This window comes from Egretta garzetta, unplaced genomic scaffold (genome assembly GCF_000687185.1).
Source record: "Egretta garzetta isolate BGI_Z169 unplaced genomic scaffold, ASM68718v1 scaffold584, whole genome shotgun sequence".
Classification (NCBI taxonomy): Eukaryota; Metazoa; Chordata; class Aves; order Pelecaniformes; family Ardeidae; genus Egretta; species Egretta garzetta.
Window position 1 is genome coordinate 1,279,723 of NW_009259529.1, and position 25,413 is coordinate 1,305,135.

Here is a 25,413-nt window from a genome sequence, read left to right on the forward strand (position 1 = left end):
ACGGTCTGGCTTCAGCCTGCTCAAATGCAAGACAATTTTGTGCTGACTCCAGGGACACCAGGGGACACTGAAGCTGGTAGCAGCAGTTTGATTTTTCCAGAGACTAACAGAGCTGAAGACTTCTTATACATGTGTGTTGCAGGATTTTACAAATCATGGGCAAATTTCACAGTATATCAGCCACTTAGGGGTTTTTTTTCCCTTGGATGTTTTGCAATGCCATGGCCAAGATTGCATTTTAGCCCTGATTTTTCTCCAATACTACATCTGATTTGAGCCTTACCTAGTAACTGGAAAAATAAGAAAAAAGGCAATTTTAAAATAGGGTTGTATTGTCCCAACCAACTCCTCTCATCAGGCAGGTTGCAAATATATTTTAAAACAGCAGTGTCCCTTTAGGTAATAACAATATGTTATTGTCCCTGTGGTGCAAAGTGTAAATATTAGGTACTATACAAAAAGTTAAAGCATGGGCCTAACTCAGGCTCATAGTGTAAGCTGTCTCCAGTCAACAAATCTGGTCATGAAGCTACAGAAGCAGGCAGACGGAGATTATTCCAGACACATCACCCCACTGTGAGTCATGAAAAATAGACACCAGCATTCATTAATGCTTCCAGCCTGCTTGGCCTGACATGGGCTGGGTTCAGTGGTCATTGGATTAGAATTTGGAAATTGGAGCTCACTTCTGTCTGTATCTTCCCTACTTCCTTAAAAAGATTTATTCTGTACCCACATATTATAAGGATTTATGAAGTCAGGATGCAAACAGAGCAGCTGAACAGGAATGGTGATTAACTGCCCCTCATAATGCCACGCAGAGGTGGCATCAGCACAGTTATTAAGCAGTAGGTTCAGGCAAACTAATTAAAAGATACATCTTCACAGAGCTCATACTTAAGCTTTGTACATCATTCACAGTTTGTGTATGTGTGGTAAAATTCACATGGACTCCAAAACTGTGATTAGGCAACCTGATAGCAGCAGAGTCTGTCCAGGTCCACTCTGGTCCACAGCCTGAGGTTCGGGAAGCCTCTGAGCCCCAGCCTGCTTGTAAGGAACCAGCTTACCACCTCCATAGGGTCTTCCCTTGGCATCTGCTACCAGTCACCGCTGCAAGGGCTGGTGGATAGGCTTTTGTCTGGTCCACTCTGATCGTCTGGAGAGTGAACGACAAAGCACTTCATTGAAAAGTTCGTTCCATGACAAAGCAGACTTGCATGGACTCTCATTACTAAGTTTACTTTTTTTAATTCTGAAAAATCAAAATATTTAAAGAAACTTTTAGGTGCTTCATTTACCTGTTAGCTGATGCACATTCAGCCAGCCAAAGTCTTCCTGAGGCAATAGGCAGCAGGCTGTAATGAGAGCAAAACTGAAAATATGGGAACAAATCAAAATTGTCATTTTACCTTCAGTCTTTATAAGTGTTTTCTGTCTAAAGACATTCTCATTTTATTTTTTCCTGTTACTGTGAAATTGAATTTTTCAGAAGAAGCTTTGATAATACTGTCATGTCCTCAGCAAGATGATTAGAAGTGAAACTCAGGCATAAGTGCTTCAGTTGGCAGCAACTGAGTGAGAGGATTTGGAATTTTTTTCTTTTTGTCCATGAAGCAAAATCAACTAAACACTTTTGGTTCCCCCCTCCCCTTTCCTCTGAAGCAAAGGGCTGTGATGACAACTAGGGACAGGCCACTAGATGCACGCAAGGCAAATGTCTAAAATAGTACCGAGAAAGCTTTCTCAGATGCCTGCATTTTACTTAGAATCATAGAATGTTTTGGGTTGGAAGGGACCTTTAGACATCATCTAGTCCAACCCCCTTGCAGTGAGCAGGGACACCGCTAACTAGATCAGGTTGCTCAGAGCCCCGTCCAACCTGGTCCTGAATGTTTCCAGGGATGGGGCCTCCACTACCTCTCTGGGCAACCTGTTCCAGTGTTTCACTACCCTCATTGTAAAGAGTTTATTCTTTATATCTAGTCTAAATCTAGCCTGTTTCAGTTTAAAACCATTACCCCTTGTCCTGTCACAACCAGCCCCATCTTTCCTATAGGCCCCCTTTAGGTACTGAAAGGCCGCAATCAGGTCTCCCTGCAGCCTTCTCTTCTCCAGGCTGAACAATCCCAACTCTCTCAGCCTGTCCCTCATAGGAGAGGTGCTCCAGCCCTCAGAGAATTTTGGTAACTTCTTGTTACCGACTGGAGATCAAATGGGTCAGCCAGGAGTCAGGAAAAAGTCTTCCCAATTGTCAGGGGCTCAGAAGGCATTTTGGACTTTCTCAGCAGCCAGGCCATGGTCTGCCCATTGCAGTCATGTGGTCCTTCCTATATGGTGCTTGAAAATGAAGGGCCCTGTGGATGGGCTGTGCTATTCCCAGGTCCTGAAGGCATGTAAAAGTTCAGTCTCCTGAAGCACAGTGTTGGCTGGTACCATTCAGAAGCCCGGCTAAGTTAGCTCATGGTCACTCCCAGACATATGCTCTAAGAAATATGTGAATATTCATTTTTTAAAGTTATTCTCTCTGTTTACCTGTGTACTTATAAAAGCACTACAGCCACTGCTGGATACATGTGCATTACAGCACACTGGCTGAAGTGGCCTTTTCGTCTTTCCTATAAATCCTGTAGGTATCTCACTGCAAATCCCCATGCGTCATCTAAAGCCAAAACAGCTAATAAGGTGGTCGGGTGCAGCATGTGACCTGCTGGGCTGCAGCCACAGGTAGAAGAAACACATTGTGGAAAGACAGAACACTGCCTGGCGATAAATACATTTCCAAATGAAAGTGCTGTGCTACTGGGCATCTGAATCTGTTCCTGGCTTGAGCCTCAGAAGTGCTCCACAGGCCAACTGGGACTCCTGGGTATGTCTGGATCTCAAAACAGCTACGCGGGGCTTCTGTATCTGAAAATACCAGCTAATAGCTGGAAAATCCTTCAGTGCTGGACAAGAGATAAGAATGTATATAATCAAGATGCCATTAACATGCATCCTGTTTTTTTACTTCAGTGATCCAGGTTTGGTGGGATTTTTGCATTTTCAGTAACATAAAACCCTCTGACAAACTAAAAGGAATATTAACAAATAAGCTTTGTTCTTGCCTGGGTTGCAGGAAAAATAACAGGCAGAAGAAAAGGAGAGTGCCAAGAATAGCAATTCAGATAATGAGGATACTACAGAGAACTGTGAGACTATTTTAGGTTGAGAGGCCTTGATATCTGTCCTCAGTGCTTCAATGTTAGGTCTACAGATCTTCAATGAAAAGGTACAAACTAAGTGAGGTTATTGGGTTAAGGAGGCAATAGCTGTAAGAGATTAGCACCAGGAGGATGAGGATGCAGATCATCCTGTCAGCCCAGCCCATCAAGACCACTTGTTCTTAATCTAGTGGATTGAGTGATGCAGTCTGGTGATCTGAAAAAAAAAAAAAAAAAACAAACCCAAAAAACCCCACAGAAGAATCATAGAATCATAGAATGTTTTGGGTTGGAAGGGACCCCTAGAGGTCATCTAGTCCAAACCCCCCCGCAGGAGCAGGGACACCGCTAACTAGATCAGGTTGCTCAGAAAGAAATCTAGAGATTATACTTTGAGGAGTAAAGTAACGGGATGCTCAGTGTTTCTTATGTAAGAATGGCAACTTGATATTAAGAAAAAAACTTGTAACTGCGTGGGGCGGTGGGGTGCCCTGAGCAGCCGTGGAGCCTCCTTCCCTGCAGGTATTCGCCACTCGACTGGACACGGCCCTGAGCGAGCTGATGTAATTGAACTTGCTTTCAGCAGGGGGTTGGACAAGATAACTGCTGGAGGTCCCTTCCAGCCCACATGAGACTGTGATTTTTATGCATTCCCTTTGTAAAAGTAGCCAGTGTAATTTTAGTTTTGTTAAAGGTTAATATGATGATTTTAACAGACAAGTCCTTGGTTATTTATTCACCTGCGATTGTCTGAGCTTGGTGATGCTCTGGGCATACTGCAAAACTATTCATTTCATACAGTTTTATAGGAAGGTTTGGCCAAATGATCTTGTTAAGTTGAAAAGGGTTTCTGTTGCTTGGATATATTGGTTGATTGGGTTACTTTTTCATCTGTGTTCTCTCATGTGGCTGGATGAGTACTATTACATGGGTTTTCAGTTAAATCAACATGCCTAGTCCTGCTCAGCATTTATTCTTTAAATCTACATAAATAAATGTTCCTAATAGGTTACAAAATATATTAAAAGAAAAAGGTTCAGCTAGCAGAACTTGGGGTTTACAGACAAATATATACAACATTTTTGTCTCACCCTGAATCCACTCTTTCACTTGTCAAGTTTCCTGAGCAATTAGGAGACAGGCAGACACGCATCTCTGCTGGAAGGAGAAAAACACCTCCCGAACTACAGGGAGGTGCAGTCAGCTGGTGTATCTCAGCTAACAACAATTTGGCTGCGTGAGTGCTCTCTTTGGGTCCCATACATAGCTTAAGCCAGTCCTAGCCTAGGAAGGACCAATTCTCAACTCTCACAAGCTTCTCGTGTACACTTGAGTCAACTTTTTGAAGACAGTTACGTATTTTAGACTCTCATAGACTCAGACTTTGCAAAAGGACTACAGTGCTGTCCTGTACTAATTTTTTAATGTATTCAATTAATGAATTGTAGGAGGCCAAAATATCATGTATTTCTGCTCCACATTGTTAATATAGGGAAGCAACACTATTGTTGTCTGAACTGAGTACGCTGAAGGCTGCAAGGTGCTGGTGGTGGGAGGTACAGCAGAGATGTTCCCTTGGCACGTGCATAGCCAGGAATCATTCTTAGTTGAGATACACCAACTAACTGAACCTCCTTGCAGTGTGAGCGATGTTCTTCTCCTTCCAGCAGAGATGCATGTCCGCCTGTCTCCTAGATGTTGGAAATTGCAATCCTGTTCACTAGGACATTCCATGCAACTACTGACGGCTAGTGCTTCGTATACTGAAACTCCAGAAAACTGACTTTAACTGTGTGGTTAACAAAGGGATCTCCAGGGCTTCTTCGCCAACCTTGAAGCATACAGTCCATGTTTGGAAGTACATACTTGCAGTTGGCTCTGATTAAACTATGCACATAGGTCACAGAATCATAGAATGGTTTGGGTTGGAAGGCACCTTTAAAGACCATCTAGTCCAACTTCCCTGCTGTGGGCAGAGACATCTTCCCCTAGAGCAGGTTGCTCAAAGCCCCATCCAACCTGACCTTGAACACTGAAGTAAGTGTTTACAGGATGAGCATCTGTGAGAGGAAACTGATCTGCTAAAGTAAAATCCATATAAAGTTATCTCTGTGCCTGTAAAATGTCTTAAAAATGCAAACTTGTTTCACACTGATTTCTGAGGAGGATGATTTTGGCAAAGAGCGCAAGCCACTGTAAGATAAAATGTTGGAAAGTAAAAGCACCTTCATGTGTTGTTTCAAACAGACAAGCAGCAGCTTTCATGTGTTTAAGAAGCTCAAAGGGCAAGTTTTTTCCCCGTATGGAAAATAAGTGATCACTTTGTATATTTAACATTCTGTGTAATCATAATAGTTGTTCCAGAACCTTTGCAACTCAGCATTTAATAAAATAACTCATTATCGAAACAGAAATATTATTGTTGCCAAAGCAATGTGTAAGCATACCATCGGCACACAGAAGCCAGACATGTGAGCAGCAGCTGACTTCCTCCCAAGCATCCCAGGAGAGGCAGGTCCTGCTGTGGGCACACAAGATGCTGCCCTTCCACTGCTGGTGTGCTTAGCAGCAGTGCATTGTAGGGGCTTCCGAATATCTTGTTTGATGCACAGAAGGAATTATGTAGCCCTCTTTCCCAACTGCAGTGATTATGAGATAAAAGACCCTGAAAAATAGAGGAAAATGAGTCACATTACTGGGCTTTGACTGGAGAGACTCAGACAGAATAAAGCCTCAATTTGAAAAGTGAGTGTTACATCTTGCTTTAGGTCATCGCAAAAGCTGTTCTGTTCTTGAAGCTGTGTGTGATATAAAACTGCAAGCTGTTTGTTGTTCCCACCCCAGCAAGGCCTAGCGCTTGACAGAGTGTATATCTGCTCTCTGCTTTTAAACATCAAGAAATTTAAAGCATGCAAGGAAATAGGTGAACATCCCACATGCCCCCCAGATTTAAGACTTTGTGCTGCTTTCACATCGACATCATATGGATGAGCATAGAAGCCCATGGAGAGAGAAGACAGGCGTTGCTATAAATAACATATTAAACCCAGGGAATTCTCATCATCATTTGAACCCTCCAAGATGGGATTCTTCTTCTTTTGCAACGTGACATGCTTCTGCCTTCAGGTCCTGGTCTGTTAGTATTGCTGCCTCACAACAAGAAAGGGCACTTCAGATTCCAGAGAGTGCAGAACTTATTTAGATTAAGGAAGACAAGACTAATGGTGTGGTATAAAAGCAAACACCCTTGAGCTAAAGTGCAGAGACTGATTTTTAGAAGTAGGTTTAATACTAACAATGCATTATGTTGGAAAAATACTCTGTGTTCCATTTATATCCTTCTTTACTACTGGGAGAAAACCATAGGAAATTAACAGAGCTTTCTTTGCACTGGTGATATTGATGAGTCAGCTCATAATTCCCAACACGAGCCATACTTCCATTGAAGTCAACTGTAAGGTTTCAGTAAAGACCAAAACCCATCTATAAGCTAAAAGGAGTAAATTACATTAAAGAAAACCTAGATATTGGTATATTGAAGAAATTTTCAAAAATATTGATGCCATTATGATATTATTCTGCCGAGTTTAATGAGCCCTGGCATTTGTAGCTGCTTAGATTCCTGTGGTAGCTGCAAGAGATGTTGGGGCTATAAGGTAGCTTGGACTTTTAAATACTGTTGTTATGCTTACCATTTGTCAAAATTCTGTCATTAATACATGTTTTTGTTCAGGACAGACTTACTCTTTTATCCTCATTCTCCTAACTGGAGTATTTAAAAATATTATTCTGTGTTTCAGTATATTGAGGTGATAAATTGTTCCTGTCTTAATCAACATGTTGAATGAAGGCATTGTAAAGTGAGCAGATGAACTGGTATTTGTCATTTTTAATAATTTTGTACAATTCCTCCCACAGCCATCACAGGCTAATGTAGTGGTGTGGTACAATACACAACAATTACACCCAGAAATGTTGACGTTTCCACTTAAAATATCTTTTTCTATTAAAAAAGTGTGGTTTATTGGTTTTTTCAGTGGTCTGGTAACATGTGAGACTTAATAGTATTTGGTGATAGCAAATAAATTTGAATCCCAATGCAAAGCCAAGTATCCCATAGATTCTTCATCTATACCATGAAAGTGAATGTTGCTGCTATAATAACTGTTATTTTGCAGTCTGGAAAGCTATTTTGGAGGATTTGTGGGTACTACCTTGTTCCCATGTATGGAATAATAAAAAATTATAGAGGTAGCCAAGGGTTACATAGAGGCCTTCTTGAGGGATACAATGAAGAGGAGTTCCTTTTACCCACATATTGCAGCAGTATATTTGCATGACTATATTTGAGTGGTCCTTTCCCCTGAAGAACCCTTTTAATTCTCTATGTTACTGGCCACACACCACTGAAAAACAAATCTAAAATGAAAGCAAAATCCAACATACAATATGCTAGTGGATAAAAACAGGATAAATAAGGAGATTGATTTATGTTCCAGAGCCCTTCAATAGGATGGAATGTTTTAGGTGGAAAGGCACAGCTGATCCTTGGGTGCTGCTCAGAGTATCAACCTACCACAGTCATGTTGGGCTAGCTGTCTTAATCCCAAATCTTGCAATTAATTTAATCCCAAATTTTTTATTAAGATACACCAAGCAGGCACCTGAACTTGAATGATTACATTTTCAGTGGACTTTGCCTCCATCCTTACCTTCAGTTGAGATGTAAAACAATACTGAAATATCCTCATTGGTCACAAATTACAGCTTATATTTTAAATATCCTCATTCTATAGTGCTTGGGTATGGACTTAAGTATAATAATGGTTTTTCAACACAGTAACTTGACATCCAGAAGTACCTGTCCAAAGTAAAAGATGTACTAGCAAGTCCAGCAGAAAGTTTCATCTGGTACATGCCAACTCTCAGACCATACCCAGGAATTGTCTAAGAAAAGCGTTATTTGACGCAGGCCAAAAGGATGCTAGTGGCAGTCCTCACAATTTAATGATGTAGACCATCAGGAGCCGCCAGGACTAACAGTGCCGTTCCCTGGCATGGTGTAATGTACCAGGGGTCTAGCTGAGTCACACTGAGTGGGATTAACTCCAGAGGTTAAGTTAGACAGGCTTTTTTCCCCAACCCAATGTGGTTTCTGCTTAGTTTTAGCCGCCAAGGCCACAGCACTGTTGGCCACCGATGGCCGATTAGATAAGAAAGGTGAGTGATGTCTGGCCCCATTACAATCAATCATGGCTTAGCTTCAGCTTCAGAGCTGCACTCCCAGCACTGAGCAAAAAGGAGACTATGAATCGTGGCATAAAAATACCCAGCAGTACCACAATCCTTCTGCTCTTTTGATTTTGCTCTCTTACTTCAAAAAACCAAACATGTGGTAGTGGCAGTATTCCTGTCTTAAAGCCTGAAGACCTAAAAAGCTGATTTTGAAGTGGATGATGCCAGTGATTACCAGAATGCATTTCTTTCTTACACATCTCTATGTTTCTTATATTCAGGATTATTTTTCTGGTTAGCAAGAGATCTGAATACAGTGTGTTAGCAAACACTTTTACCGAAAAAGGTTATTTGAGTATTTCCCTTTGCCCTAGATTGTGGACAAGGTTAGAATAAGTAGACTGCAATGGACAAATGATTTTACAAGAAAAGATTATGCAGTGGTTTTTCATTTCTCCAGCTTCATACTGTAATTCTTTTAACTTTCTCCATTGCATTATAATAAAGTTTTTATCTTAGTTTTTTATGTGTTCTAAAAAGCTATATAAATGCTGCAACCAATGCTCAGTGATAAATACAACATCATTTCTATTAATATTTTAAATTAATTTTCTTGGGAAATATCTGTGGTGAAGCAAAGGTTGCTAGGTGAGCTACCAGACTTCTCATTGGGAGTTAGGGCTATTTTTGCAGAGTTGTCTAAATATAGAATTTTCACAATTGAAAATTCTCATCTACAGAAAGACCTACTCTTTGGGTGTGATAAAAGGAGCATTTTGTCATTTTCTACAGATTTGAGGCACCTGTAAATGGAAACAAGGATCCTGGGATGCAAATCCCTATCACACTTCCCAATCTTTAAAATAGTTAAAATCTGAAAGAACACATGCTTTGTTCTTATTTTTGTGTCAGAAATGTCTCTTGTTGCCAATGAAAACCTTTTGGAAAACATCTAGGTCACGAGTGTCTCTGAGCATTAAACCCATCAGAATAAGCTTTTCTTGTTTTGCTTTCTTTTAAGCTGATGTGCTTGCTCAAGGAAGAATGATACCTGCTTTATAGATCCCTGGAGACATCTACCTTGATGGTTTGGGGGGGGAGGGGGGGGTGATCTATCATGGAATGGATTATCAAATGTTCATTTAATGACACTTTGATTGGTGTCCCATAGGTATCTATCTAAGCTATTTCATTTGCTTGGTTTTGATTACACCTCCTGTTATAGCCCTTTCATTGCTTTGTTAATAAGCCAAAAACAATCACTTAGCAGACACTGCTAAAAATATGACTCCTTAAAAATGTGACAGAAAAGGTCAATTTAGGTTGACAACACTTTTTTTGACACTGCAAACTTAAACTCTATCATACTTCATGAACTGTTCTAATTTTTAGAATGAATAAACATCCCATAGGGGAATGAAAAATAAAAGATTGTTTGAATAAAATTTATTCATCAGAGCCTGGCAAAACTCAACTTTCTTAACAAGTTGCTTCAGCAGCAAGTTCAGTTCTTAAAAAATTTCAGACATGAAATTCAGTTCAGATTTCTGTATTTCTGAAAAAGGCAACAATTAATCTAAAGAAAGAATGTATAAAAAGCTAGGCTGCTGCAAATTTATTATTTAAAAAAAAATTTTTTTAAGTTTCCTATCCAATTTATTTTCACATTTTAAGACAACGAAGTCCTCATTCTCCACCTCGCCGTAGAGAGAGGTTTGTTATTTCTGGGTAGAGTGCAGTGCAGTATCAAGCCCTTAACATGTTACACTCTTCCACTTGAAGGAAAGGTTGAAGTGCAAGTCATTTTAAAGAAAGCCTACAGGAGAAATTTATGAGCTTTTTCTATGGGAGAGCGCTTATTCTCCATGAGGCTTTTGTCAAACATTTTTAACAAATTGTAATAACCTTTGTCGTATCTCATTTTCTTGCATAAACAAGTCACATTGAAACTATAAATGATGGAAAATTTAATCCATATGGCTTGCACTATCAAAACTGTTAAACCGTATTCCTTTCCACCATGTCAGCAGTGCATTATCTGTTTTATAGAAATGTCAAAAAGGTTACTTTTTAAGGGAGATACCATGGGACCTGCGTAAATGTCCCCCTCATGCCTGCACTAGCCGACTTTTTCAATTTCAGTTCTTCCTGAAGCTAGGAAAATGCTCCAATGCTTGTTTCTTTGCATTCTAGTGGAGAAGGTATTTCCACCCACCTCCAAGACCTGCCTGCTTGGAGACACAGGGAAGTAGATGGGGGCTACGGGAGCTGTCAGGTTTCTGCTGCCTTCCTGTCTTGAGTATGCACGTCTGGATATACCAGGATGCAACGTGGTAAACCAGCTTGCAGCCTAACAGGAGGCATACTTTCTGCCCTATGGAGGCATATTTTCTGCCCTATGGCAATGTAGTGCCTTGCAAACCGTGTGTACCTTGAACAGCAACTCCTAGTCCAGGAGATGCCATTTTTCCCTGTCCCCATCAGCACACTGAAGCTGTGAAGTCTCCCTTTCTCACGCAGCAAGAGGGGTGAGGGTGCCGACAGCATCTAACTGAGGTTGGGACCTCATGTAAGCCAACCCACTTACCAAAAATCTGTCTCTGTGCTTTTTGTGAGACCTGTTCACCAGAAATAATAGTCCCAATGAAAGTATTGCAGTGCTGTGAATGACTGTCTCTTTCCTTCCTTTCTTTATATGGCTTTTACTGGCTATTGTAACCCTCTCCTTCAAACCTGTAATGGATCTATACATCCAGTATAATCTTCAGCACCTTTATTTATCTAATGCCTCACACAGATTTTATGCATTCAAGAATTAAAAAGTCATTTAAAGGTGATACTCGGGTACTCAACCCAGCAAGATCCTGATCGCTGTTAAGAAAACTTGGGCACTGCTCCTGGCTGTGGGAATGAATTAGGGAGGGGCTCTAAATGCTTCTTTGTAGACTCAGACCCTGTGAATGCAAACAACTTTATGTACATTTGCAAGCAACAGCATTAGTTCTGACTTTGTACCAGTGACAAAAGTGAGAGCTACTTTTTGGCCACAGTTAAGGTTAGCAAAAGCTTTCAAATATTTTCTACCTTCCATAAAAAATCCAAGATAATGGCACTGCCAGTGGTTTGCAAACAGTTTTGATCATAATCCTGAAATGCCCTTGCATTTATGGGGATTAAATCAGACCTCAAATAATACTGGAACATAACTCTGGTGGTCTAATCGCTTAATTATGTCACTCCAGTGATACATTTTTATTATTTACAGAAGAGGTCATAAAACTGTTTGCAGATGTTTAACTTTTGATTATTTTAATTCTAGCAGTAAATAATGTAGCAAAACAGCTTTTAAAGATCTTCCCTGAGTGTATTTGTTATGCTTACGTTATTCCCTGAGTAACGTTTTAACAATTGCTTTAAGCTGAATATCCTCTTCCATATGAACAGCACTTAAATCACAAACTATAGTAAAATTCTGTTGAAAATTAAATAATGGAGAATTGGTAGTTCCTAATTAACCAGTAGGAAAAGTTTATGAGAGGCGGATTGAATAAATATCAAAGCTTCTGAGTTATATTATCTTTCATAAATTGGCTTTTCTCCAATTAGTGTGTGCTTTCAGAAGCAGGGGAATAAGATGAAAGGATCTGCATCAAAACTGATTACTGCTGAAACAAAATGGAAGTTGCTGCTTTTGATAAAATAAAGGACTATGGCAGTGCTTGAATAATTTTATGGGAAGTTACTGCCTTAGGCATATGTTTTACTGTCTGATACTGAGTGCATGAGGAAAGACCATCTGTTTTTTTCAGCCTGAACAAATATATGATCCAGATTGAACCACTAGAGGCCAAATATAATTGCTTTGTGTTTTGCTTTGTACTACTCTCTACCTACAGCAGCCTCTTCTTGTACAGCATGTATCATAACACACAGTTCAACTGCTGGCATTCAAACAGACTTTTTCCTCCATTGATGGTTATAAAATGACTATCCAGGGCTTAATGCAATCCTCTACACTTCATCTGTCACTGGAGAAATGGTTCATGGTAGGAAAGAAGAACTTCAGATACACTTTGACCACTGTGGCGTCTGGAACTTGGGGATTTATTTTTGCTGGCCAGGTCCTTGTTCGATGTCAGCCAGGTGAAAGGCGTTGCTGTATCCCACATGCCTTCAATTCTTGCTGGGGAAAAAGAGAGGTGCTTTCATTGCAGACCCTGAGTAAACAGATTAAATTTTAAAAAGTAAAAAGTGAATCCTGACTATTGGTTTACTTTGAAGGAAAGCACATCAGTGGTAAATAAACTACAGAAAATATACCAGAAGACTTAATCCTTTTACTTTCATTGCTAGCGTTGTGTTTTACAGCACCTAAAAGTATGCTTTTAGTTTTGCAAGGCTAATAGGGCTGGGTTTCTCCCCTCCCCCAAAGTGCTTACAGTCTAATTTTAGACATAATATGCTGAATGGCAGTAAAAAAAAGTGTTCAGTGTTGGAGGGAGGAATGAGGGATAGAGGGTCGAGATTTGAGTGTGTGGGTGGATAAATGCAAACATTTTTCTTTTGTTCTTTAATAATAATAATTAATAACAATGCTCCATTCCTTGTAGAGTTTCTGGAAAAACTGAGAACAAAAGGTTATAGAGGTTTGGAAAAATATCTTTCCAAGACTATTCTTATGTATTGCTGTGAGGATTGTTTCTGCTTTCCATGGATAATCTGCAGAACTATGTCTACCAGGTGCTAATCTGAACTGCACCTGGCTTTCCTGAGTATTTACCTTTGTTTTGATTAATACACTGCTTAACTGTACTGGTTCCCTCTCCTGACTTACTTTTACCATCTATCATGAATTAACACTTTGCCCACAGTCATCTTCTAAACCACGGTCCTAAGGAACTGTGGAAAGCAAGTGGTGGGTGAGTGGAGGATGGTTTTGTGGCTGCAGGACTGGGCTGGAACTTAAAAGGTTCAGGTTTATTCCACCTATAAAGACTTTCTGTGTAGCCTTAGGCAAGTCCCTTACCTTTTCTGTGCCATGGTCTCCAGCTGTGATATGGGAACAACAAGCTTTCTTTTTTCCTGCTGCGTCTGTTTTTTATAATTGTGCTATAAGAGATCTCTTCCAAGTGAAAACTTGTGTGTTTGGACAAGACCCAGTACAACTGGGCCTCCAAATTAGTTGATGTTACTGGAATACAACTAAGCAAGAGCAATTTTTAATACCTAAACACAAGGAAACAAGAAAATATCATTTTAACTGATTCAGGACTAAAGAAATTCGGCAGAAGGAAATGACATCCTTTTATTGTAAATTCTTAGTGACTTCTTAATTTTATTTTGCCCTCCATGAAAGCCTTAACAAGGAGAAACCACATCTATGCCTATGCCAGTAGGGTGTAATTATAGCGGAGTTGTATCTTTGTATCTGAAGATGGTAGCAGCTGAAACTACCAGTAATGTTCTGGGAGATTTTCCTTTTTAAAAAAAGTGGGGGGAAGGGGAGCAAAATTGCTCACAAGGTGGATTTTTGTCACTTGCATGAGTTTTTTTATGAAACCTTTAAGCTTATATATGCTGATCTTTATCTTTCTTTAGTCTGGAAGATAGATGTGCCAATGGTATGTGCCGGAGACACCCTTTACCTTCCTGAATACTGTTTTATTTACAGTTCTTGGTAGAGCTCATATGCAAGCTCCTACCACATTTGATTTTCAGAGTAGAATTTCTCCCCAGCAGTTAAGTGATATGCTACAAAATGTGCCTCCAATGTCTGATTGCATTGCACGTCAGATTTTCGACTAGAAATTCTGAAGAAATGGACTTACATTTTTGTCTAGTGTACTGGATATATTACAGCACTACTGTATTACAGCATTATGGAAAGTCCATATGTTATAAGGGAAAGAGCAATTTCAGCTCCTGAAGCACAAGTGGAAGCAGATGCAATAATACATTAAAGTTTGTATCCAGTAGTTAAAATCATAGAAAAATTTAGGTTGGAAAAGGCCTCTTCAGGTCATCTAGTGCAACCTCCTGCTCAAGGTGGAGCTCATTTCAAAGTCAGGCTTTTCCAGCCAAGTTCTGAAATCTCCAGGGACAGAGATTTCACAGCCTCGCTGGGCATCTTGTTCCGGTGCTGAACCACTTTCACTCTGACTTTTTTTTCCTTATAGGTAGTCATAGGTTTCCTTCCTGCAAATTGTGTCCTCTCTGCCTTCTTTATAACCAGAATTACGTAGCTGAGGACAGCAGTCAGAGGTGTTGGCCTCCCTTTGTGCAGGCTGGACAAACCCAACTCTGCTCAGCCCCTCCTGTACATCATAAACTACAGCCCCTGACCACCTTGATGGCCCTCCACTGTGCTCACTTGAGTTCGTCCATCTTTCTCCCATGCTGGGGAGCACCAAACTGGGCACAACGCTCCAGATGTGGTCTCTCAGATGCCAAACTGTGGGAAATAAGCACTTCCCTCAACCTTCTGGATACGTTCTTGCGAGTACAGCTCAGCATGTGGTTGGGTTTCATTGCCAGAAGAACACATTGCTGAGTGATGTTCTACTTGGCCACCAGAAACACCCCTGAATACCCCTCAAGTACTTTTCTGAAAAGCTGCTTTCTGTGTCTTCAGAATTCTTATGTTGGTTGATGGAAACATCATATTGAAAAGCATGTGCACCCTCAACACAAATCAGTTATTTCTATGCTTTTCTCCTTTGTCTCTGGAAGATATCTGAGTCCCTTTTGTATCAGGAAGGAGCCATTTGTACTTTCTTGCAGTGCATTAGTTGCAATACTTATTCATGTTGGGTTAGAGCATCTGCTAACAAGAGTCCTAGCAATTAAGACAAAAGCCAAAGGCCTGCCCTTTTCGGCTGACTCATTGCCCAGCATGACTGACAAGTGTTTTAAGAAGGAAAATAGCAAAACATTGATAGAATCAATTATTACTACTTGCAAAATCCAGTTCAAGTGCTAGAATTTAGAGAACATGCACCACCTTGTACTCAGTTGCTCCTGATTAGTCAGTTCATGGTATTCTGGGTGAAATAAACTTTTCTTCTGATTCTTTTCATAGATAGCTTCACCAGCCCAGCGGCCTTATTATTTGCGATGCAGTACAATAGGAAAGGATATTCCTTATCATCCATAGTATAGGCCTCGGAGCAATACCAACTCTGCAGGCTCATGTCTGTACACACCACGTGTGCTGTATGCTGTAAGGATCAGACACGCAGAATTTCTGCAGTGACAGCAAGTGTTTGCATCTTCCTCGCAGAGATTTAGCAGAGTGTCAGTGCTTTGCTTTGCCTGCGTGTATTTGTCAGTAGCATGAAACATGCAAGTTCATGGAAGCTCAAAATTGTGGTCATGTTTTCCTGATTGTAATTACATGACTTGTGTAAGACTTCCTTATTTTCTCCTTTGTTTTAAATTCTTCAATGGATTGTATACAAATAAGTTTCTTCTTAGAATGGAGCGTGATCAACTTAACGCAACCTCTCAGCTTCTGGCAGTTTGTACATGAAGTCTGTTGCTTAGAAGTTGTTTAAGATGGGCAAAGTCAAAGCAGTTGGGTGCAATATGCATCTTAGCTCTTTGATAAGCTTATAGAGCAGATTTCTGTGGTCAATTGTGGGAGAAATGATTTTTCAGTCTGGAGAGAGGGCTCTCCCCTTGGGGATCGTTCTTTAGAGCCACTAAGAGTATCTGGGCTGCATAAAGGTACAGGACTGTGATACCAAAAGTAGTGTCTGTGTATATTGGGTCATTGCCCCAAGAAAATCTTGTTTCTTCTGTTTGTTTCCATTAATTCTACCAGTGCTGCTCAGAAGCACGTGGATTTTGTAACAGGCTATTCTAATGTCTTTGACAAACTAAGTTAAGTAATGGTTGAATTCCCTTCTATTAATGAGACTGTTTACTGATAGTCTTCTATTAATGTTGGTGAAGTAGGATCAATGTAGATACTGGATCAAGGTCTCAAAAATATTAACAATTATTAATATTCTTTCTTTTTCAGTTTTCTCCTTGTGTTTGGTTGCTTGATTTTGTCCGTGTTTTCTACTATTCCCGAACACACAAAACTTGCCTCTGGTTGTCTCTTCATTTTGGTAAGTGAAACTTAATAAAAGACAGTTTTACAGATACTTTTATATACACTCAAATCCTCTCCCTCACCATGGAAAAAATAGTATAATTCCTGAACGCTTTAAGAAATGGCACTTTTAATCAGGCTGATGAAAAAATAATAAAATAGAGGATTCCACCATCTTTTTCTTTAAAAACAGGTCAGATTGTATGAAAGTGTTAATAAAGTACTGCGTTGCATCCTCTTCTTTGCTTGAGAATTGCTGTGTTTTATTACCGATAGTTTTTCTACTGCAGTTTGGCAGTGACTGAGCATGAAAGACCTTTGATACTGCTGCTGCCATTTATAAAGTCAGTATGTAGTAAGAGGCACTTATACTTAAAATAGGAAATAATTTTGGTATCTTAGATACCGATTTGTGCTAGCTATTGGTAGATACTGACATTTTAGTGGCAGTTGCTGCAGTAGGATATGGTAGTTTCATTATTTCTTCATAATACAAGCTTTTGTATTATGTTTATCTCTCCTTTTTCCCTTCCAAGGTAGATATAAATGGCTTTAATCCCTAAAAGTGCTTAACATTTTTCATGCATTGTATGGACGACAGTTTTTTCATCTGCTTCTTGATGGGCCATTTAGTTCTGCGAGTGATGGCCTGAGGATAGGCGTTAGTGATCATTAAAATGTCACTATATACCCAGAGTTACCATGGTTATTTTAGATCCATGTATACAGCATACTGTGGCTCGTTAGGTAGTGCCTGGGGTGAAGTAACTGTTGACAAATGCCAACATTTTATTTGTCGTCACTGTATACATCCAAAAGCCCTGCTCTTCAGAACAGCTCCCTAATTAATTATGGTATGAGCAGGCTGATAAGCATAATTATGTTGTTTGCTAAGTCTCTACAGCACAGTGTGCTACTGCATCAAGATACCTGAACTAAACCTCCAGAGCTGGCTAGGTGCAGAAGCATGGTACTCTGCTCCATCTGATGGTTTCTTAGGAAGACTAATTAGGAAGAGCTGCGCTAAATGTGATATTTTTCTTCCCAGCCATATTAGCCCTTTTCCTTGAGAAAAGATCAGGTGGCATTAAACCACCTAAAAGTGATCAGATTTAATCCTATGCTCATACCTAGCCTCATTATTTACATATCTGAACAACACTCTGCAAATAGAACTTTGTTTGAATGTTCTGCACCTAGTTACATTATTGCAATTATTACACTAATTGCTAAGATTTTCGGGTATATAAAACAGGAAAATTTGAAAATATCCTATTTCTAATAGCAGGTGTTTTTGTGACAAGTAATCTGTTTCCCTGTATACTTATGCAAATTGGTTGTAGAAATGCCATTTGTTCTGACATAAAATATGCATTTCCCACGAGCCACATATTTGTTGGTTGTGTTGGTACGCTTACTGCCGCTGATTCCTCGGCTGGCTGATAAACACATTCCCTGTGCTTGACCGTGGCTCGGCCAGGAGCCTGAATGTGGAGGAGCTCTGTGAAGTCCTGGGTTTGCTCCCGCCTCTGGGGAGAGGTGCAGTGAGCTCCACTACCCAATACACCAGTCCTTGTAGAGGTGTCCATCAGCGGAGAGGAACCACTCGGGGTCTGCAGGGGGAAACTGCAGCACTTTCTGCTACTGCGGCTTCAAAGATGGACTTTGTCCATCTTAACAGTTCTGACCGTAGATCCTGTGGCCTCCTCTGAGCACAGAATGACCTTAAGGAGGAAGAGGATGGAAGGTTAATCCTTGAAGCATCAATACTAGCTTGGTCCAACATTTCTATGCTATAGCCTAGTGTGTTCAGCAAACCCTTGGCAGGAATATATCTAGTGATGACGAATTTTACGGCTCCTGCTGTGGGTCTCTAATGGAGAAAAATATAAACACAGCAGCAAAGTATGAAGTTCCAGAAGCAGGCTAAAGCTGACTGGTTTATTCCAGTTTGCTGATGCACGATTTGCTCCTTCTTTGCATACTGAATCATTAGCTGATATTAGCAATGTTATCAAAGCAGGCTTTTGCCACTACAAACCAAGAGAAAAATACATTTCTACATTAACTCAGGAGCAGTTGTTTTGGCTGTGCCAACACATAACCGCAGTCACTAGAGTTTTTGCAGCCTTTTCCTTGCAGTGATTCACACAACCCTTGCAAATGTGTTGTTTCGTAGAGAAAGCTCTGTTAACTATCAGAGATCTGTTTTAATACTGTTTTGCTTTGTGCTCGAGATGGAAGATATATGTTTATTTTCTAATGAAGTATCATGCAAATACAACAATCCGTAGAGCTGGGTTTCTGTGAACTGTTTGCTTCGCAGATTTATTCCAGATGGTTCCCCCTACAGCCATGTTAGTTGGCTAAAAAGCTAAGGCAATCTTCCCTCAACTTAATACCTGGGCTGCTGCCTGCGCTGGCACCTGTGGCTTTTGACATATTGCAGCTATTCACAGTTACACAGGGAGGTTAAAGAGGGAAGTGTCGATGAGGTGGGCAAACCTTTCCCTCCTTCTCAGAAAGGCCAGAGGAGCTGAGAAGATTATTGTTCTGCAATCAGTCAATTCCATTTATCTCCCCCCGCCTCGCCTTGCAAGGGAGCAGAAGACATATCTCCTAATCACTGCATCCTAACAACTCTCTCAGAAAAACACAACAGTGTGCGATAGCTCAAAGTAAATCACCATTTAGGAAAACAGTATTAGCTGAGGGCTTCTAAGCATCAGCAGAGGTTAACGGACTCATCTGAAGTGCAGAACTGCCTGAGCTGTGCTCCCAGAGCCGACGCAAACCTGCCCCGCTGCGTAGCCAGCCAGGGCTTCGCTTCTGGCATCTGCACAAGTACTGCCGTCTTCCTAGGCATCTTCTACTTATCAGGGGGCCTGTCAAGGGAAACACGCTTAATATTTGAATTTTATGCTTAAAATGGAAGTCCTGCAGATAAGTTAAGTGCATGTTGCATACAGCAAGGTTGGATTGTTATATCAGTAATTAATTTGGTTAGATTTTTGTCCAGAAATAATAAGCCTAACCAGGGGGAGAGCATCAGATAAAACTCCATATACCTACAATTATAATTATGCTTTGGCCTCGTCTGTGCACACAGCTTCTGGCTCTTAAGTTGTAGCAGTGATATAGCCCAGACAGACAGCAGAATAAAATCTAGTTCAACATCAAAAAAGCCACAAGCAGCTTAAGAATCCAACTAACACAGCAAGAAAATAAGCTTTGGTGTTTTGCTGATCTCCTACGTTTCCTGGCACTGTATCAAATAATAAACACAAGGGAAGTAAAACTTGGGCTGGGAAGGCAAAATCAAATCTTTTGGGAAGGAATATAGGAATATATCTGGAGCTGGAGGTCATTCACTCTCATGACCAAACTCTCTATATTTTAAGATCATTTTCGATTAAATCTATGTGAATAACTGTTTCACTTGTTTGCTGTCAATGCAAAAAAATGAATAAAATAGTTTCAGTTGACCCACAAAGATTTGGCAAATCAAAAAGCCCAAAAAAAGTCTTAGATCAGATTAAATGTTTGATTTGACCTGGCATAAAATATTATTTGCATATTTGAGCATTCTAGAACTTTTGGCTTAAAAGTAAAATTGAGGCTGTAGGAAAAAATGTCATTTTTATTTGAAGAGACAAGCACTTCATTTTTTTTCATAATTTTGATTTTTAATCAGGATGGAAAGATTGCAAAACTCATGTGAATTTCTGCACGAGTGGTTTTGCCAAATCTGTTTTGTTTTTTTCTCTGAAAAAGGCTGGGGTAGAAAGCTGTACCTAGTTCTGTAGGATAAGGGCCTCTGAAAATGTACTTTAGGAACACATTCTTCAGGCAGAAATAGCTCCCAAAGACATAAAAGCAGACAGTGTGCAGTAGATGAGGCTAGCTTCTACATGTCCTGTGGTCACTTATACCAATCCAAAAGGAGAGTCTAGAAAGTGCTTCTAGCAATTAAGATCTTCCTAATATTTTTTCTTCTAACATTTTCCCATAAAAGAAATGTAGAAAGAGGATGAACATTGATTTAAAAAACATAGAGTATAGCAGGCAAGCACATATTTAATTTGTCTCTGCTCTAGGAGAGTGAATCCATCCACAGAGATGTAATCACACAAATCCACTACAAAATCTGAAAGCTGGGCAGAGTGGATTTTAAAAAAGGGAGATGGATAGTGCTTAATTCAAAAAGTAGCATTTTTCAGTTTAGATTTATTGTCCCAGAACTTGAATCCTCTTGCAATGCTTGGATAAAAGACCACCAGACCTGGGAAGAGGGCTGGATGGATGGCTCTGTAGGACCAGCTAACAATGCATAAAAGGAGAAACTGAACGATCTTGAGAGATTTCAATTCTAGATACATTTCTAAGAAGGTACAGTACAGACCACATGTTAATCACAGTTTTATTGAGACTTCCCCAAGAGAAACAGATGAACTGATCCCTAAGCTAAAAAATCAGTGATATTCAAGTTTACTAGAGCTTGCCAAAACTCAAAATTAGTGTTTCTCAGGAAATGCTCATTTCCAATGTTTTATTTCATCCCAAATCAAAGCGAGGCTTTGAAATTTCAAAATTTCAGCATAGAAATCTCTGAAAAATTATGTCTGTTAAAAATAAAAAAGTGATGTTTTCAAAGACAGGAAAAGAGAGGGAAAGGTGATGTTGATAAGGTCAAAACCTTCATGACTTCAGTCTTGTTTGGATTCATATACACTAATATAATTAGGTGATAACATGAGCGTAAAACAATTCAATCGTCATAATAAACCACCTGTTAGCTTTGAAAGAAGATATTCTTACCTTATCAAAATAAATAATTTCATGTCTTTGTTGATTAAATTTATAGTCTCCTATTATGTATACTGATTTCATCAAATCAGGGCTGACCGGTGTTATAAAAATTTGGACCAGATCTCATCACAGCTGCTTGAGAATCTTTGTGTGCAAACAAAGCAGAGTTCCCATTGGAAATGTAAGTGCTGGTTGCACTTTTCTGAAACAAAAAATTATTAGGAGAAAGTCTGACAGAAGGCAAAAATATAATTGAAAAGGTGAATTTATTTAAAAACATTGCAGGACATGTCCCCAAAGCTGTAAATCTTCTGTCAGAAGACAGTGTTGGCACTTCCAACCAACCCCTAAAACAAATAAGCACACACTGTAGCTATGGAGAGCGATGAAAGTAACAATAAAAATTATTTCATAACAAAGGAGCACGGCACTACACATAAAACTGTAAAGGTATCTATGAAAGACCTATTGTCAACAGCACTGAGGATGATAAAATACACTTCAAACACATCAGAGAATAAGACATCTCAATACTGGCATAAGCATATTATTGATACGTTTCTGGGCTTGATTACATTGTCCTTTTCATTTTGTCCTTTCTTTTATTTTTCTGTATTAAGCAGAAATAACTTTTATAAAGAGAAGAATGAAAAATCACACATTGAATTGAATAATTTTTCTCTTTTAATTAAAAAATGCAATATATTATAGTTCTACTGGGAAAGCTTAAATAGGTTTGATGACTAAAGATGACTAAAACAACATTATAATACGTGACCTGCAATCAGGGCAAAGAAAATCTCATAACTGAATCACTTAAAGAAGGTAAAATAACTATGAATGGTTACCTAAGTGCTACATCATTCAATAGCAAATGCAGTAGAAAGCAAGAGAGCCTTTCAGTCGCTACCAGAGAGTTTCCCAGGCAGGTAAAACTACCAACCAGGTACACTGCAACAAGAAATCTCCATTTACTGTGCAATGTTAAGATCACTGGAGTTGCCACCAGTCAATGGCTGCTGGATGAAATACCATCCATGAAATTATTTTCTTTTCCTTCTGAATGAACAGGGCATGTATAGAGAAATGGGTGATACTGTGCAATGAGGAAAGATGGATGGAAATAGCAAACCCACAGGCAATGTTAAATGTGATACAACTAATGACCTGCTACAATTTTAACATTAAAATTACTAACCTGTAGTAAGAAAGTCCATGCTGATTTTTTAAATAGATACATTATACTGTTTTATATTCTTGTTATCTGTTCCTATGTAAGAGCTGTCACTTAGTTTAACGTGTCCATGACGTTGTATGGCTATATGCAGAAAGTCAGGAGAGAAGATACTGTGAACAATCAGGTCCTGATTCCCTTTGTTTCCCAACTCAGGGAGGACTAGCATCCAAAGCTGGTGAACGTATTCTTAAGAGGGAAAGGCCTGTCCATGTTATTCAGAAAAGAGCCTTTTAGCCAGCCGTTCAAGGGGCCACTTATCTCTAGGAGAACACAGAATCTCTACAATGATTTTGAGAGTAAGAGTGGAAAATGGGGAGGATTAGATATTAGTGATGGGGTGTCAGGATTCAGATTAATAGGGATATAATTCCTTGAGGAGGGAAAAGCACATCTCCTTTTAAGGCTAATCAACACATTGTGTCAAAGGACCAAACCAGCTGTCCTTGACCTCCTTTAAGGACAAATGAGCAACACACCTTGCACAACTGCTCTTCTATGGCATGCCTTCCTTCTTGTTTTATCAGTTTAAATGATAACAAGGTAGCATGGGAAACCACTTCCAAGTCATAAGTGTAACATTTTCCATAGATCTAGATTTGTAATAGTTTATGCTAGATGCTGTAGTATTGGATTTTATTGGCTTCACGCCAGAGTTTGATAAGGATCCAAACTTCTTATATGGAGAGCAAGAGCTACCCCCTTAAAACAGGCAACAAACAGTTTAGACTGCAACAGTAAAAATGGATAAATATCAAACTCTTTATCAGAAATTCAGACCTGACCCTTGTTAGGGAAATATTGATTTGGCAAATGGAAATGCAGAACATGTCTCCAGAGGAAAGCCAAAGTACACGGTTATAAATAATATGTGAGGAAAAAGTCTACAAAACACTAAATTACAAAAGGAAAGGAATACTGAAAAAGGCAGAACATGAGTGATATGAGAGCTGTTTGGAAACCTAGGGAACACTCACCATCTGAGTAACGTGCAGAAACCATAATCCACTTAGTCACTTTGCACAGATGTGACAAAGCATGCAAAGACATAGCTTGCTACGGTCAAAATGTGAATTTTCCTCAAGCGAGAGAAGAAATCAGTTCACAAGATTCAGTATAAAAACTGTGAAGTCAAGTAAATAGGTGTCAAAATACAGACAAATATCACAAATACCTGTAAGGATCCGGAGCAGACATACCTATAACACAAAAATCCGAAGAGCCCTTAAAGTGTGGGTGATAGTAAATGCACAGACACAAACTGAAACTAAATCCAGTCCTGAGGACTGTGAACTGCAGGTAAGCTACAAAGACAAATTAGCAAAATAAGTACCGGTCATTTTAAACTTATAGGCTTCCATGGAGCACCTAAGGAAAGGGTGTATGTCATGGACAGGATAACAACTTTGGTATCAAATCTGAACCAGACAGGAATTGGCTGATTGCACCATATGAAGATATGATCACAGGAAATGAATGTCTCACAAAGATATATGTGTGTTTTTGAGAGGATGTGGAAGGGGTTTGTTCTTTTCTTTTTCCAGGAGACCAAAATTCCATAAGCCTTGAAAAAAGGTAATAGGAAAAGCTGCAAAACATTCTGAAAATGGCATAATTTGTAAAACACAAGCCTTGGAATACCGGCTCTCAAAGCCTAGTTATTGGACTGAAAAGAGGGGAACAAGTCAATGTTTTCACTCAGCATAAGGAATTGAATAAAAATATCGTAACCAAAGACTTGTTCAACTAACAAATATTTGGTGAGATGGCAGAGGTTAATATCTTCAAGAAACTGAATGCATAATCAGGATTTGGGGAGTTTGGGTAAAGTGCCTTCCAAGTCCAGTTGCCAAAATTTACTAATTGTCATAAAATGCTTTCTTAAAATTGCTTTCTGAACATGTTTGGTGCTGGAAACATTTCAGTGTATATCATGTAGGTCTCCCAGTGGTCAGAACATGCACTGATGTTCTCCTAGGCAGGGTCTGTTAATGAGCTTTGTGAACTGGGAAACTGCAAGAAGAAATCACTTAAAAAGAGAATACAGCAAACGTCATTTGCAGAGTCTGTAGGATTTAACACCGCCAAACATACTAAGGCCAAAGAATAAAAGAATAACTATCCCATCCTGCTCTGCTATCCAGCATGTCAAATGTTACCAGTTAATTCACATACATGTGTTCAGCCGTAACAATTAGCCTAAACCCCTTGCATCAATACAAAATTAACATGGATGCCAGAGCAGAAAAGGATTCAGAGTCTGTACTGGCTCTGGCACCCATTCCAAATTTGTTTTGGACGCAGCAAAAGATATCAAATTCTTCACAAACATTTCAAAAGGAAGATTTGGGAGCTGTGTTGCTACAGAGACATGTGCTTGAACGTCTGCCTGTAACATGTGACATCAGAAACGTGACTACAGCAGAAAAAAATGCGTGAAGAAATCACAAAGGAAATGCAAAGGCCTGGGTACAGCTGTACAGAGCTTCATTGTTTTCAATACGCAGATAATTTTAAAACCAAAATGAGACCATTTACTGCTGATATCTCATTACAGAGAAAGAAAATGTGAACAAGCACAAAGCAGGACATAAAAATATTTGGAAAGTAGAAAATTATCCTGTAGTGTGAGTTTTATGGCTATCCTCTTCTTTCAGGAATTCTCTGAGAAGTGTAGTTTTACCTGACACATAAACAAATGATCTGGCACAAAGCAGGGGGTGTAAATGGGGGCGACTGGAAAGATCCATGTTTAAGGGCTATGGTCTCTCTGGGGAAGAGCAGGATAGACACGATGGGTGCTGAAGTCAACATTTCCCATTGCCATTTTCCCA

The 25,413-nt window shown here is 39.6% G+C and overlaps 1 protein-coding gene across 1 annotated transcript in view; it reads left to right on the forward strand.

Annotated features, from left to right (window-relative positions):
* KCNQ5 (potassium voltage-gated channel subfamily Q member 5) overlaps positions 1 to 25,413 on the forward strand; it is a 209,304-nt gene that overhangs the window by 101,240 nt on the left and 82,651 nt on the right. Inside the window, exon 3 of the mRNA XM_035893092.1 lies at positions 16,462 to 16,552. Coding sequence (XP_035748985.1) covers positions 16,462 to 16,552 — 91 coding nt within the window. The remainder of the gene's footprint in view (positions 1 to 16,461; positions 16,553 to 25,413) is intronic.